At 47.5% G+C, this 16,069-nt stretch overlaps 1 protein-coding gene across 1 annotated transcript in view; it reads left to right on the forward strand.

The window, feature by feature from the left end:
- Positions 1 to 16,069, forward strand: part of lrsam1 (leucine rich repeat and sterile alpha motif containing 1) — an 87,100-nt gene that overhangs the window by 4,392 nt on the left and 66,639 nt on the right. The window contains 5 exon segments of the mRNA XM_080212432.1: positions 3,074 to 3,130; positions 5,191 to 5,235; positions 8,100 to 8,177; positions 12,507 to 12,575; positions 13,775 to 13,859. Coding sequence (XP_080068558.1) covers positions 3,074 to 3,130; positions 5,191 to 5,235; positions 8,100 to 8,177; positions 12,507 to 12,575; positions 13,775 to 13,859 — 334 coding nt within the window.

Consider the following 16,069-nt stretch of genomic DNA (forward strand, 5'->3'; position numbering starts at 1 on the left):
CCCCCTGGCTGATGCAGGGAGTCTGTCTTGGACAGTGTTGATGATACCTCTCCAGGACCTTGAGATGGTGTCCGTACATAGTCCAAGGTTTTGAGCCATATAGAAGAGTGGGCAGGATGATTGCCTTGTACACGAGGATTCTGGTATCATAGCACGGATGTCTCGGTCATCAAAGGCTCTCATCTTTGGGTGTCCATAGGCAGCACTCATGGATTGGATATCATGTTGGATCTCTGTATTAATGTCAGCCTTCGATGAGAGGTGTCTCCCCAGAACTATCCCACGTTTGGGAGGGTTTCTTTGTTGATCTTGATGAAGGAAGAGACTGGCTCTAGCTGTGGGGCAGGTTGGTAAGTGACTTGAATCCTCTTCAGGTTGAGGTTGAGGCTGATTCTTCGACACGGTTCCACGAAGCTGTGGAGCGTGGCCAGGAGATCCCCTCCTGAGGAAACGGAGATGGCGATGTCATCCTCATATGGAAATTCCACGAGAAACGTCAGAGTCATTTTCCTCTTGAATTTCGACCAGTTGAGGTAGAAAAGTTCTCCATCCGTCCTATATGTGATGTCCACTCCACTGGGAAGCTTGTTCTTGACAAGATGAAAGGTGGTGATGAAGATGGAGGAAAGGGTGGGAGTGATGATACATCCCTGCTTGACACCACTCATGGCCTGGAAGGTTTCGGACTTATTTCCGTCGGTGAGGTTATTGTGGAGGAGTTGGAGGATGTTAATGAATTTCTCTGGACAGCTGGCCTTTGACAGGGTATCCCATTGACCCGGAGCCCTGGTCAGATCAATGAAGGATGTTTATTCCTGACTTTTCTCTGAAGTTGTGGAGCACTGAGAATTGAGTCCACTCTTCTGCGATTGGGTCGGAATCTGGAGTGGCGTTCCGGAAGGATTACTTCAGAGACTGGGAGAAGGCAGCTAGTGAGGATTCGGGTGATGGTCGTAGCTTTGGTGATGACGGCATCCTTTTGGTCTCGGGATCAGATGATGACGAATATAGAAACTAGAAGCAGGAGTAGGCCATTTAGCCCTGTGAGCCTGCTCCGCCATTCAATTTGATCATGGCTGGTTATCGAATTTAATATCCTGATTTCCCTCATCCCTTGATCCCTTTAGCCCCAAGAGCTATATCTAATTTCTTCATGAAATCACACAACGTTTTGGCCTCAACTACATTCTGTGGTAGTGAATCCCATTCTCTGGGTGAAGAAATTTCTCCTCACCTCAGTTATAAAAAATTATCCTCAAACTCTGACCCCTAGTTCTGGACTCCCCCACTATCGGGAACATTCTTTCTGACCCTACTCTGTCTAACCCTGTTAGAATTTTCTAAGTTTCGATGAGATCCCCTCTCACTCTTCTAAACTCCGGTAAATATAACCCTAACCAAGTGGCACAGTGGTTAGCACGGCTGCCTCACAGCGCCAGGGACCCAGATTCTGTTCCCAGCTTGGGGGGTCATTGCCTGTGTGGAGTTTGCACGTTCTCCCCGTGTCTGCGCGGGTTTCCTCCCACAATCTGAAAGATGTTCTGGTCAGGTGCATTGACCCGAACAGCCGCTGGAGTGTGGCGACAAGAGGAATTTCACAGTAACCTCATTCCAGCGTTAATGTAAGGCCTTACTTGTGACTAATAAATAAACTTTTTAACTTTAACCGACTTAGTTTCTCCTCACATGACAGACCTACCATCCCAGGGATCAGCCTGGTAAACCTTCGATGGGACATCCTCCTCAAATCAGGATACCAAAACTGCGCACAATGCTCCAAGTGTGGCCTCACCAATGCCCTAGACATCCCTATCCCTGTATTCAAATCCTCTCGCTATGCAACATACCATTTCCCTTCTTTACTGCCTGTTGTCCCTGCATGCTTACTTTCAAAGTTAAATCATGCACTAGAGCTTTGATCGGAGGTGTCTCCAGGAAGCCTTGAAGTGTCTTTTTGTTGGAACAGTGTGTTAGTGACGAGAAGCTGGTGTTCTGTGTGTTTAATAAGCAAGAGAACCCTATCGGTCGTGCAATTTCCAAATTCCTTTCCAGAGTTCGAAGCCCTTCCCAACCCTGCTGTTGAAGTCCCCAAGGAGAGTGATTTTGTCATCCTTAGGAAATGTGCAGAATATGGTGTCCAGGGCGGAGTAGAAGCTGCCTTTAGACCCATCATTGGCATCAAGGGTTGGGGCACTGGCATTCACGCCTGTTGCCTGCTGGTTTTTGTAGACACAGCATCATGAGCTGCTTATTGATGTCAGCAGGCAGCTCTGAGGGTCGGGTAATGAGCTTGTTCTTGATGGTGAGTCCCGATTCCCAACACCCTGAGCTGACCTCTGGAATTTAGAAGAATGAGGGGAGATCAAATTGAGATATAAGTTAGATGTGGAGCGGGTGCTTCCTCTTGTGGGGCATTCCAGGATGAGAGGTCATGGTCTTAGGATAAGGGGCAGCAAATTTAAAACCGAGTTAAGGAGAAACTACTTCTCCCAAAGGGTTGTGAATCTGTGGAATTCACTACCCGAAAGTGGATGCTGAGACAGTGAGTAAATTTAAGGAGGAGTTAGACAGATTTTTAATTGGTAATGGATTGATGGGGAGTGGAAAATGGGGAGCATATCAGCCATGATCGAATGGCGGAGCGGACTCGATGGGCTGAATGGCCTAACTCTGCTCCTATATCTTCTGAACTAATCCCCTGACACTAAGGGGCGATTTAGCATGTCTAATCTACCTAACCCACACATCTTTGGAGTGCGGGAGGAAACTGGAGCATCCGAAGGAAACCCACACAGACACGAGGAGAATGGGCAAACCCCACACAGACTAACTCCTGAAGCCGGAATCGAACCCGGGTCCCTGGTGCTGTGAGGCAGCAGTGCTAACCATTGCTGCTCTGTCCTACCATCCCATTACAGTTACTTTATCCTGCCACAGTTTCCTCCCAGCAGATGGTATTGTTAGTGAAGGGTTTGTGAAGATTATCTTGCGGCTACGATGATTTGTTTCGAAGCGTAACTGCAAGTTGGTAAATTTGGCTCAAAATATAAAATTCTGTCTCCCTTTTGTACAGGCCCGAGAGGCAGGAGCGGATGATATCCTGGACATATCGAAGTGCGAGCTTTCCGAGGTAAGGAGTGATCAGGGAGACTGCTCGCTCCAGCAGTTGGAGTGAGACGCAGCCTGTCCTGTTGGGTGTGATTGGAGTGGGTGTACGCACACTGGGACAGCAAAATACCCTCGAGGAAGGACTTGCATTTAGACAGTGCCCTTCACGACCAATCTTTCAAAGTACCGGAACGTTCCCAGGGATGGGGGATTTTAGGTACAAGGCTAGGTTGAAGAATCTGGGCTTGTTCTCCTTGGGAGCCAACGGAGATAGACAGGAGATTTGATGGAGGAGTTCAAAATTATGACTGTAGAGAAGGGAAACCTTTCCGTTAGCTGATTGGGCCGACTGCGGGGTGGGGGATGTGAGGAACATTTTTACACTGCAAGTGGTAATAACCTGGAGCACATTGCCTACGAGGGTGGTAGAAGCAGGCACAGTCGGTGGATCGACATTTGAAGGAGGAATGGGGGAGTGAGTTTGACTGCATTGCTCCACAGAGAGCCAGCATTGACACAGTGGGCTGAATGGCCTCCTGCTGTGCTGTAAGTGACTCTGCCACTTTCTGGCCAATTGTTGCCACAATTCCGGGAAAGACAGCAGCTGAGCTGCACTTGGCAAGATTCCAGCCTAACAGCCGATTATAATCTGTCACAGTGGGATAAATATGGACAAAAGGGAGGTTATTCTCTGCCTGTCTTTGAAAGAGACTGGGGCTGTTTAACATCCAGCTGAGGGACAGACAGTACCTCGTGCCTCCATCTGAAGGGGCAGGCTTCCTGATAGTGCAGTCTGCGCTCCTGTCTCTGGACTGGGATGTGAATGGACTCCAAGACAAGACGGCACGGTAGCACAGTGGGTTAGCACTGCTGCTTCACAGCTCCAGGGTCCTGGGTTCGATTCCCAGCTCGAGTCACTGTCTGTGTGGAGTTTGCACATTCTCCCTGTGTCTGCGTGGGTTTCTTCCGGGTGCTCCGGTTTCCTCCCACAGTCCAAAAATGTGCGGGTGAGGTAGATTGGCCATGCTAAGAAATTGCCCCTTAGTGTCCAGGGATGTGTAGGTTAGAGGGATTAGTGGGTATAATATGTAGGGATATGGGGGTAGGGCCTGGGTGGGATTGTGTTCGGTGCAGACTCGATGGGCCGAAGGGCCTCTTTCTGCAGTGTAGGGTTCTATGGTAAGACGTGACTACAGAGCTACATTGACGCCTGGACCATCCTGTGGGAGTGGCCTTTGTCGTCTCGCCTGTGTAGCCTATAAATAACACTGAGGGATTAACCCTGTACCTGACACAGGCTGCTGGGATTACCCCTCCCTCTCTCTGTACTCCCCTCCTTCTGATAGGTACCCATATTGGGATACATTCAAAGGTCGAGCACTGATATACTTTGCTCTTTTTGGGGCGGAAAGGAAAATAGAAAAGAAATGTCGACCTGTCAGAGAGTTTTTCTGTTGTCTTTTTTTTCCTGCTGCTAACCCGTTTCCTCAATTCTGTAGAGACAGGGTTTTGTTGCATAGTTCAGCTGTTGGTGACAGTCATAGGATTCATACAGCCCAGAAGGAGGATAGTTGTTCCATTGAGTCTGCACCGACTCTGTTAGAGAGGCCCTTTCCCCTGCCCCATCCCCGTAACTCCACATTGATTATTGTCAATCCACCTAACCTGCACACCTTTGGAGTGCGGGAGGAAACTGAAGCACCCAGAGGAAAACCCACGCAGGCATGGGGAGAACATACAAACTCCACACGGACAGTCACCCAAGTTGGGAATTGAACCTGGGTCCCTGGCGCTGTGAAGCAGCAGTGCTAACCACTGTGCCACCCAGTTACCTGTGGAGCCTGATCCTCCCCGTGTCTCCCAGCTGGAGTGATAGATTTTCTTCACTGACAGTGTCCACGTTTATAATCACATGATGCACTTGAACACAAGGTGAGCCTGGGTGTACAGGCTGCTGTTCTAAGCTAATATGGCGCCGTGTGCCGAGATTTACAGGAGATAATCAGTGAGAGATGGAATTTTTAAAGTAATTGTGATAAGATTCTACTGCTGTAATGTTTATTTTCAATCTTGTGCCATCAGGTTCCAGTCAGTGTCTTTTCCATGTGCAGAGTCCTGCAGAAGAAGGTAAGAACTTTGTGTCAGTCCGGTTCCTCCCCGTGCGCGCCCACCCTCCCCCCCACCAGCCTTCCCCCGTGTGCGCCCGCCCTCTCCCACGCCTGTCTGCCTCTCCCCTGCCTGCCCTCCCCTGTGCCTGCGTGCCCCCTTTGCCACCTCTTTCAGACAGTGGTGGTTGGCACCACATTCAACAGCTTATGTTCACGTTGCCCAGTTCACATCATCCCTTTGGCAAGGTCCACACTCTCCAGGTTTCATCCTTATCTATCCAATCGCATCCGGAGAATCACCAGCAATGAATTCTTTTCCCATTCCCACATTCCCCAGGGATCTATCCTTGGTCCCTCCTATTTCTCAGCGACCTGCTGCCCATCACAGGCTTCATCAGAAGGTGCAGTGTTACTTTTCACATACACCTAACAAGTGTTAAGCGCACATGCACCTAATGATACCCAGCTCTCTCCACTCCTCCACTGTTGCTCAATTATCAGACTGTTTATCTGACACCTGAGTGCTGGATATGCCGAGATTTCCTCCAGTGAAACATCGGGAAGACTGAAGCCATTGTCTTCAGTCCTCAGCTGGACTCTGTCCCTTGACTGAACCTTCTCGATGCGCTTCAGTCTCCCAGCGGGGCGAAACTACCGTTTCTCACCTTGGTGTCTTCAAGTCTAGTGGTGAAAAATTGTTGGCAGTTTTGGTGCTGTGGGTCACTTAATCTCTCGAAGCAAAGTCCGTGTTTTCAGTGTGTGAGCTGTTTGTGTGTCACAGCCTTTGATTCTGTCTCACCCCGTCAGTAAGAAGTCTGACAACACCAAGTTTTAGTCCAACCGATTTATTTGATAGTAAACTCACTAGCTTTCGAGGGGTTTCCCTCTTCTTCAGGTGAATGGAGAGTTCTGGCCTCAGACAGAGCATATACAGCACAGACAGTTTACAGATTACTGATTAGAATGCGAATCTTTACACCTAACCTGCTGTTCAAGTCTTAAAGTGGCCGACAATGTGTGTGGAAGGAGCACTGATCACAGGTTAAAGAAATGTGTATTGTCTCCAGACAGTACAGTGAGTGAGGTTTTGCAAACCCAGGCAAGTCACGGGGGTTACAGATAGTGCGACATGAACCCAAGATCCCTGTTGAGACCGTCCTCGTGTGCGAAACTTGGCTATCAGTCTCTGCTCAGCGACTCTGCGCTGTCGTGTGTTGTGAAGGCCGCCTTGGAGAATGCTTACCCGAAGGTCAGAGGCTGAATGCCCGTGACCACTGAAGTGTTTGCCAACAGGAAGGGAACAGTCTTGCCTGGTGACTGTCGAGCGATGTTCATTCATCCGTTGTCGTAGCGTCTGCATGGTCTCCCCAATGTACCATGCTTCGGGACATCCTTTCTTGCAACGTATCAGGTAGACAATGTTGGCCGAGTTGCAAGAGTATTTACCGTGTACCTGGTGGATGGTATTCTCGCGTGTGATGATGGTATCCATGTTGATGATCCGGCATGTCTTGCAGAGATTGCTGTGGCAGGGTTGTGTGGAATTGTGGTCACTGTTCTCCTGAAGACTGGGTAGTTTGCTGCGAACAATGGTCTGTTTGAGGTTGTGTGGTTGTTTGAAGGCAAGAAGTGGGGGTGTGGGGATGGCCCTGGCGAGATGTTCGTCTTCATCAATGATATGTTGAAGACTCCAGAGAAGATGTCGTCGCTTCTCTGCTCCGGGGAAGTACTGGACGACGAAGGGTACTCTGTCCACTGTGTCCCGTGTTTGTCTTCTGAGGGGATCGGTGCGGTTTTTCGCTGTGGCGCATCGGAACTGCCGATCTATGAGTCGAGCACCATATCCTGTTCTTATGAGGGCGTCTTTCAGCGTCTGGAGGTGTCTGTCACGATCCTCCTCATCTGAGCAAATCCTGTGTATACGGAGGGCTTGTCCATAGGGAATGGCTTCTTTAACATGTTTAGGGTGGAAGGTGGAGAAGTGGAGCATTGTGAGATTGTCTGTGGGCTTGCGGTACAATGAGGTGCTGAGGTGACCGTCCTTAATGGAGATGCGTGTGTCCAAGAATGCAACTGATTCTGGGGAATAGTCCATGGTGAGTCTGATGGTGGGGTGGAATTTGTTGATATCATCATATAGTTGTTTCAGTGATTGTTCACCATGAGGCCAAAGGAAGAAAATGTATGGCATCGGTTGAAGATTCTGTGCAGTGAAGAAGTCTTGTTCGAATCTGTGCATGAAGATGTTGGCATATTGAGGTGCGAATTTGGTCCCCATGGCTGTTCCGTGTGTCTGGATGAAAAACTGGTTGTTCAAGGTGAAGACATTGTGGTCCAGGATAAAGCGGATGAGTTGTAAAATTGCATCTGGAAACTGGCAGTTGTCAGCATTGAGTACTGAGGCAGTTGCAGCAATGCCATCATTGTGGGGGATGTTGGTGTAGAGCGCCGAGACATGCATTGTGACGAGGAGTGTCCCATCTATACACATCTCTTTAACCTGTGATCAGTGCTTCTTCCACACACATTGTCGGCCACTTTAGGACTTGAACAGCAGGTTAGGTGTAAGGATTTGCATTCTAATCAGTAATCTGTAAACTATCTGTGCTGTATATGCTCTGTCTGAGGCCAGAACTCTCCATTCACCTGAAGAAGAGGGAAACCCCTCGAAAGCTAGTGAGTTTACTATCAAATAAATCGGTTGGACTAAAACCTGGTGTTGTCAGACTTTTTGCTGTGTTTACCCCAGTCCAACGCCAGCATCTCCACATCATCACCCCGTCAGACCAGGTCTCTGTCCTTCCTGCATTGCCAGCTGTGTGACTGGCTGGTGTGAGTGCACTGTGTCTGGAAGAGCTCCTTCAGTTCACTTTGTTTTTCCAGGTTTTAATCATTCACACCAATCGCCTGTCAACACTACTGCCAAAGTCATGTAACATCCAGGATCTGTCGATGCTGAAGGTAAGTGCAGGGCTTAGAGTCTGTCTTTTTCTTGTTTGTGTTACGCCTAATGCACTTTGCTGAGAGCAGTGGGTCTCTGGAGATGAGTCTGGAACACTGCCTGATTCTGTTCAGTTGGATATATGTACCTACTGCATCGTCTCTCTAACTCTGCACATGTTCTCTCTGCCCTCTACACTGCACTTTCCTCTTTCACTCTGCTTACTCCATATACTCTTTGCTTCCTATTAGAACATAAAAACATAAGAAATAGGAGCAGGAGTAGGCCATCCAGCCCTTCGAGCCTGCCCCGCCATTCAATAAGATCATGGCTGATCTGTCGCTGCTCAGTTCCACTTTCCCGCTTTCTCCGTCTTGAGGCTGTGCCCTCTAGTCCTGTTGTCCTTTCTGAGCGAGAAGAATCTCTGTACCTCTACCCTATCCATCCCCTTCATTATCTTATACGTCTCTATAAGATTCCTCACCTCCTCTCCCTCTTTTCCTATGCAAAATGTTTCCCCCCCCCAACACACACACACACACACACACAAACAAACATGGGATCCCTCCATGCTCCACCTAACTTTTCATTCCTCCATAGGATGTGGGTGTCATTTATTGCCCATCCCTAATTGCCCTTGAGAAGGTGACGGTGAGTCATCTTCTTGAGCTGCCCTGGTGGTGTTGGAATAGTTTTGATCCCACAGCAGTGAAGGAACAGTGATATATTTCCAGGTAAGGATGTTGTGTGACTTGGAGGAGATCTTGCGGTAGGTGATAGTATTCCCATGTGTCTGTTGTCCCCGTCCTTCGAGGTAGTGGGGTTGGAAGATGCTTTCAGAGGAGCCGTGCTGAGTTGCTGCAGCGCATCTTCTCAATGGTTTACACTGTTGCCACTGTGCTTTAGGGATGGAGGGAATGAATGTTTGAAGTGTTGGTTGGAAGGCGGGTTAAGTGGGCTGCTTTGTCCTGGATGGTCTCAAACTTCTTGAGTGTTGTTGGAGCTGAACTCATCCAGACGTGTGGAGGGTATTCCATCACATTCCTGACCTGTGCCTTGTAAATGGTGCACAGGTTTTGGGGAATCAGGAGGTGAGTTACTTTCCGCAGGATTCCTGACCTCTGACCTGCTCGTGTAGCTACTGTGTTTTAGTTATACAGCCAGTGTATAACAAAGTCTAGTTGAGTTTCTATGAACATACAAATTAAGAGCAGGAGTAGGCCACTCAGCCCCTCAAACCTGTACTGGCAAATAATGAGATCATGGCTCATTGCTGGCTGGTGTGATTGTATCCTCCCACCTACCCCCGATATATTTTCACCCTCTTCATCAAGAATTCGTCTACATCTGACTTGAAAACATTTAAATGCTCTTCTTCTCCTGGGTTTCAGGGGAGTTCCAAAGAATTAAATCCCTTTCAAAGAAAAAAAAATTTTCATCTTCAATGGACGAGCCCTTATTTTTAAGTAATGACTCCTAGTTTTAAATTCTTTCATGAGATGAAACATCCTCTTCACACACACACACCCTGTTGAAGTGCTCGGTGTTCCAAGTCGCCCCTTACTCTTGTAAAGTCCAACAGATACTGCCCAACCTTTCCTTGTAAGCCAACCTGCCTACCTATTAGCTTAGTAAACCTTTTCTCGTCTGCACCCAATGAATTTACATCCTTCCTTAAATAGGAGAGTGATATTATATACAATATTCCCCATGTGGCTTCATCAGGATCCTGTACAACTTAAACATAACTTCTGTACTTTTGGAGTTAATTCTACTTGTAATAAAAATTACATTCTATTAGCTTTTCTAATTACTTACTGTACCTACGTACCAGCCTTTTGTGATTCATGCACTAGGACACTCAGATCCCTCTGAATCTGAGCTTTGCTGATTCCTGGGATGAAGGGGTTTATCCTAAGAGGAAAGGTTGATCAAGTTAGGCTCATTGACATTCATACACCTGTTTATATTTGATTTTATTTTATTATTGTGACATTTATTAACACACAGTGGAAAGAATTGTTTCTTGCACGCTGTACAAACAAAAACATACTGTTCATAGAGAAGGAAATGAGAGAGTGCAGAATGTAGTGTTACAATCATAGCGAGGGTGTAGAGAAAGATCAACTTAATACAAGGTAGGTCCATTCAAAAGTCTGACAGCAGCAGGGAAGGAACTGTTCTGGTGTCAGTTGGGACGTGACTTCAGACTTTTGTATCTTTTTCCCAAAGGAAGAAGATGAAAGGGAGAATGTTCGGGGTGCTTGGGGTCCTTAAATATGCTGGCTGCTTTGCCCGAGGCAGCGGGAAGTGTAGACAGAGTCAGTGGGTGAGAGGCTGGTTTGCGTGATGGACTGGGCTACCTTCTATATATTGGAGTTCAGAACAATGAGGAGTGATCTTATTGAAAGATTGAGGGGTTTGACAGAACCAGCACTGAGACAATGTTTCCTCTTGTGGGGGAATCTAGAAACGTCTCTTTTTGTGGGGGAATTGACCACCATTTAGATAATATTTTTATTGTTCCTGCTATAATGGACAACTTCACATTTTCTCAAATTATACTCCATTTGCCGGATCTTTGCCCTCTCACTGAACCTTTCTTATGTTCCCTGTAGCCTCCTGTCTGTATCCTCTTGTAGCTTCCTATGCTCTCTTCACAATTTACTTTCCTACCTATCTGTGTATCAGCAGCAACCATACCTTTGTTCCCTGCAACCACGTGATTTATATAAATTGTCGGGAGTTTGGGTCCCACCATTGATCTTTGTGGTACACCGCTTGTTACATTCTGCCAACCAGAGAATGGTTCATTTATGGATACTCTAGAATCCGTACAGTGCAGAAGGAGGCCACTCAGCCCATTGAGACTGCACCGACCACAATCCCACCCAGGCTTATCCCCATCACTGCACAAATTTACCCTGCTAATCCCCTGACACTAAGGATCAACTTAGAATGGCCAATCTACCTAACCCATGCATCTTTGGAGGGTGGGAGGAAACTGGAGCACTCGGAGGAAACCTACGCAGACACAGGAAGGATGTACAAACTCCACACACAGTGAGAAGTCTCACAACACCAGATTAAAGTCCAACCAGTTTATTTGATAGTAATTCCACAAGCTTTCGGAAACGGTGTTCCTTCATCAGATATGTGGAAAGTTCTGATCAGAGAAGGGCGTATAAAGACATACACAGTTTACAGAATACTGATTAGAATGCAAGTCTTTACAGCTAACCTGCTATTCAAGTCTTAAAGATGCAGCCTCCACACACAAACTCCACACAGACAGTGACCCAAGCTGGGAATCGAACCCAGGCGCTCTGAGGTAGCAGTGATAACCACTGTGCCACCGTGCTCCCCCTCTGTTTCCCATCAACTAGTCAATCTTCGAGCCATGCCATTGTGTTGCCCCTACAACATATCCTTTATTCTCCACACCAACCTTTGATGTGGCATCATATCAAATGCCTTTTGGAAATCTAAGCACGGTACGTCCATGCACAGCACGTGACTCATTCTAAGATCCCGCTAATAAATTGGTTAAACATGATTTGCCTTTCACAAAACAATGTTGACTCTACCGTCACATCTTTAATAATAACTTGCAACGTGTTCCCAATGATGGACGTTAAGCTAACTGGCCTATAGTTTCCCGACTGTTTGATGATAACCATTGCCCCCGTTCCCCATACCTTAGATGTTGATAGCGGGGTTTTGGCAATGGTAATGCCATTGAATGTCATGGAGAGATGATTAATTTCTCGCTGGAGATGGTCATTGTCTGGCACTTATGTGGCACGAATGTTATTTATTTCCGATCAGTCCAAGCCTGGGTGTTGTCAAGGCCTTGCTGCATATTGGCACAAAGTGCTTCAGTACCTGAGGATTTGAAAATGGCATTAAACATTCTGCAATTGTCCAAGTTATTGAGAGGCATTTATTGCAAGAGAGGTGGAGTATTAAGGTAGGGAAATCTTGCCACAGCCCTATAGGACATCAGTGACATCTGGAGTATTGTGTTTGGCTTTAGTCACCTTATTTCCAATGCAAGTATACATTGAGGAACGGTTGATCAAGATGGGCTTATTGGAATTGATATAAATGTTTATATACTCCTGTGAGGAATGATCGCTTTGAAATTCAAAAGATCCCCCCTGGAAATATCGTCTGTTAAAGGTTATGGTTCTTGAACTAGTTTGAATAGGTTGAGCCAATGCAGAGTATCGGTGGGATGAGGTCAAGTGGTGTTAATGTTCAAAGCTCTATAAAACCCTGTGCTGTGTTCAATATTCAACTTGTTTTTTGAACGGTGGAGATTTTTCCTGTCTGTTTCTTGCCCTCAGATTCTGGATCTCCATGACAACCAGCTCACCTTGCTCCCTGAGGATATTGGTCAGATGGTATCCCTGCAGGTAAGCAGCCAGGAGTGAGATCTACCTCTCTCAGACTCTCAGTCAAACACGATGTTGGAGTCAGTGGGGAGTACATTGTTCCACAGACTCTGTTTGGTGAGGCTTGCCGTCAGCAACGTACATTGTTGTCAGTGTGGTGGCACAGTGGGTTAGCACTGCTGTCTCACAGCTCCAGGGACCCAGGTTCAATTCCAGCCTTGGGTCACTGTGTGAAATTTGCACGTTCTCCCCATGTCTGCGTGGGTTTTCTCCGGGTGCTCCAGTTTCCTCCCACACTCCAAAGATGTGCAGAATAGGTTGATTGGCCGTGATAAATTGCCCCTTAGTGTCCCAAGATGTGTAGGTTGGGGGGATTAGCAGGGTAAATACTTGGGGTTACGGGAAACAGGTCTGGATGGAATTTCTCCTTAGTGTCGGGGGATTACGTGGGGTTACAAGGATAGGGTTTGGGTGGGATTGTTGTCGGTGTGGACCGAATGGTCCCCTTCCACTCCAGGGATTCTACAAAATCGCACCTTTAGCATAGGAAAACATCTCCAAGAGCGAAACCCAGCCAAAGAAGACGTCATTGAGGGGGGTAACTTTGAGATGCTTTCCGATGTTAAAGCTGCCAAATTAAATTCTAAAGGAGGAGGAAGATTAGACGCTTGGAGAGGTGTAGAAGGATAATCCAGGGGTTAGGGCCCCAGCAACTGCAGTTATGACTGTTAATTGTCTCCCTGCTGCTTCCTGTTTCACTATTTAACCGAGGTACATTTCCTCTGTCCAGGCGCTGTTGATTTGAAGTATTGCGGGCACCTGGGAATTTGGTATCCTGGGCCCCGGCACTGATTGGTGGGAAGCTATTTGACTCTGGAGGAATCGCTGCCAAACCAGGTCCTATCCTTACCTTGGCCACTTTCTGACATAAACCAGTGGATAACCAATGGCGGACATGAGTATTAACCCGGACAGATCAGTTCTGCGGTGAAGTGTTGGCCTGAATTGGGGACGCACATCTTGGTGATTAGGATCAAAACTGAGAAGGGTATTGTCCTGATCTGATTGATAATCAGAGAGATATTGGCCCCATTTCCCACAGCTCCTCTAGCCCCACCTACCCCCACCCTGATAACAGTATATGGCCAGTTCCCTGTGCGATTGCTGTTCTTGTCCTGCTGTGCCCTCCCTCCACTGAATATTTTTGTGTAATGTTTCAGGTGCTCAACGTGGAACAAAACCATTTGAAATTTCTCCCCAACTCTCTCGCAACCTTGACCCAGCTTCAAACACTAAATGTAAAAGGTAACGTACCCTGTGTTTAACGTGCATTCTCTGGGGAAGGCTGGTCGACTCAGAGCTGTGACCTGCCTCCACTCCTGTCTGGGGCGGTTAAGGCTGGAATCCCAGTCACTGTTTTGGTCTCCAGGACAGTCTGTGTCTCGCTGTCTCTTCCTCTCCCAGTTGAAGAGGGGGGGAGTAGGGATGGGGATCTTGTGAAGGTCCCCCACAGGGGCAGTGATTGAATGAGCCTGTCTGTGCCCAGCTTGTGTTCTGCTTGGTCCAACTCCTCAGTATGAACCTGTACAGCCCTTGCAGCCACGTTCTTTCTGGTTAGACGGCCTCCCTCAGCTGGGAGGCAGGTTGTGGGTGGTGTGCCAGCAGCTTTAATACATCGGCCCTGCGAGTTGGCATAAAAAGCAGCTCCAGAGAGATGAGGGGGAAGAGACACTACCAAGAGTTGTGTCTTTAGTCACCAATTCTGCCTTTTGAGAGGGCAATGGGTATATTGCATGACAGAGACATAATAAAAAACTGGCGGCACGGTGGTTAGCACTGCTGCCTCACAGCACCAGGGTCCTAGGTTCAATTCCAGCCCTCGGTTACTGTCAGTGTGGGGTTTGCATGTTCTCTGCATGGGTTTTCCTGCGGGTGCTCCGGTTTCTTCCCGCAGTCCAAAGATGTGTGGGCTAGGTTGATTGGCCATGCTAAATTGTCCCTCAGTGTCAGGGAATAAGCAGGGTAAAATGCAGGGGGCGGGGTGGGAATAAGGCCTGGGTGGGATTGTGGCCGGTGCAGACTCGATGGGCCGAATGCTCTATTTCTGTACTGTAAGGATTCTATGAACCTTTATGAATTTCTGGACTACTTTAGTGGTATTTCCATAGCTTTGAGCAGTGTGTGCAATGTAGCCCGAGAGATGAATGCCAATCCCTCAGCAAACAGCCTGACGCAGCGAGTACCTCCTGCCACATCTGCTTAGACACTGGACCCATTCGTTGAACATAACATAAGAACATAAGAAATAGGAGCAGGAGTAGGCTATCTTCGAGCCTGCCCCGCCATTCAATAAGATCATGGCTGATCTGAAGTGGATCAGTTCCACTTTCCCGCTTTCTCCCCATAACCCTTAATTCCCTTGTCTATCAGAAACCTATCTACCCGTGACTTAAATATATTCAGCGAGGTAGCCTCCACCACTTCAACGGGCAGAGATTCACCACCCTTTGAGTGAAGAAGTTCCTCCTTGTCTGTTGAGGTAGTATGGGCGGAGATTAGAAATAGGAGAGGAGAGGTCACCCTGTTGGGAGTCTTTTATAGACCTCCTAAAAGTTCTAGAGAGGTTGAGGAAAGGATTGCGAGACGATCCTGGTTAGGAGTGAAAGTAATAGGGTAATTGTTATGGGGGACTTTAACTTTACTAACATTGATTGGAATTGCTATAGCTCTAGCTCGTTAGAGGGGCGTGCAGGAGGGTTTTTTGAGTCAGTATGTAGATAAGCCAACTAGAGGTGAGGCTATATTGGATTTGGTGCTGGGAAATGAGCCAGACCAGGTGCTAGACTTGGAAGTTGGTGTGCATTTTGGTGATAGTGACCACAATTCGGTTACGTTCACCTTAGTGATGGAAAGGGATAGGCATGAACCTCGGGCCAGTAGTTTTAGCTGGGGGAAGGGTAATTATGAGGCCATTAGGAGAGAATTAGGAAGCATAGGTTGGACTAGGAGATTACAGGGACTGGGAACGTCCGAAATGTGGAGTTTTTTCAAGGAGCAGCTACTGCGAGTCTGTGATAGGTATGTCCCTGTCAGGCAAGGAGGAATTGGTAGGGCTAGGGAACCGTGGTGCACTAAAAAAGTTGATTCGTTGGTTAAAAAGAAAAAGGAGGCTTATGTTCGGGTGAGACTTGAGGGCTCGGGTAGTGCACTAGAAAACTTTAGATTGGCGAGGAGGGAGTTGAAGAGTGAGTTCAGAAGGGCTAAAAGAGGACATGAGAAGACTTTGGCTGATAGGATTAAGGAGAATCCTAAGGCATTCTATAGGTATGTCAAGAACAGAAGGTTGGTTAGGGCAAGATTAGGGCCAGTTATAGACAGCAGAGGGAAGTTATGTGTGGAACCGGAAGAGATTGGAGAGGCATTGAACCAATATTTCTCTTCGGTGTTCACGCAGGGGGACAAGAATATAGTTGAGGAGGACACTGGGTTGCAGGGGAGTAGAATAGACAGTATTA

The sequence above is a fragment of the Carcharhinus amblyrhynchos genome, chromosome 25 (assembly GCF_965287045.1).
Source record: "Carcharhinus amblyrhynchos chromosome 25, sCarAmb.v2.hapA, whole genome shotgun sequence".
NCBI classification, from domain to species: Eukaryota; Metazoa; Chordata; class Chondrichthyes; order Carcharhiniformes; family Carcharhinidae; genus Carcharhinus; species Carcharhinus amblyrhynchos.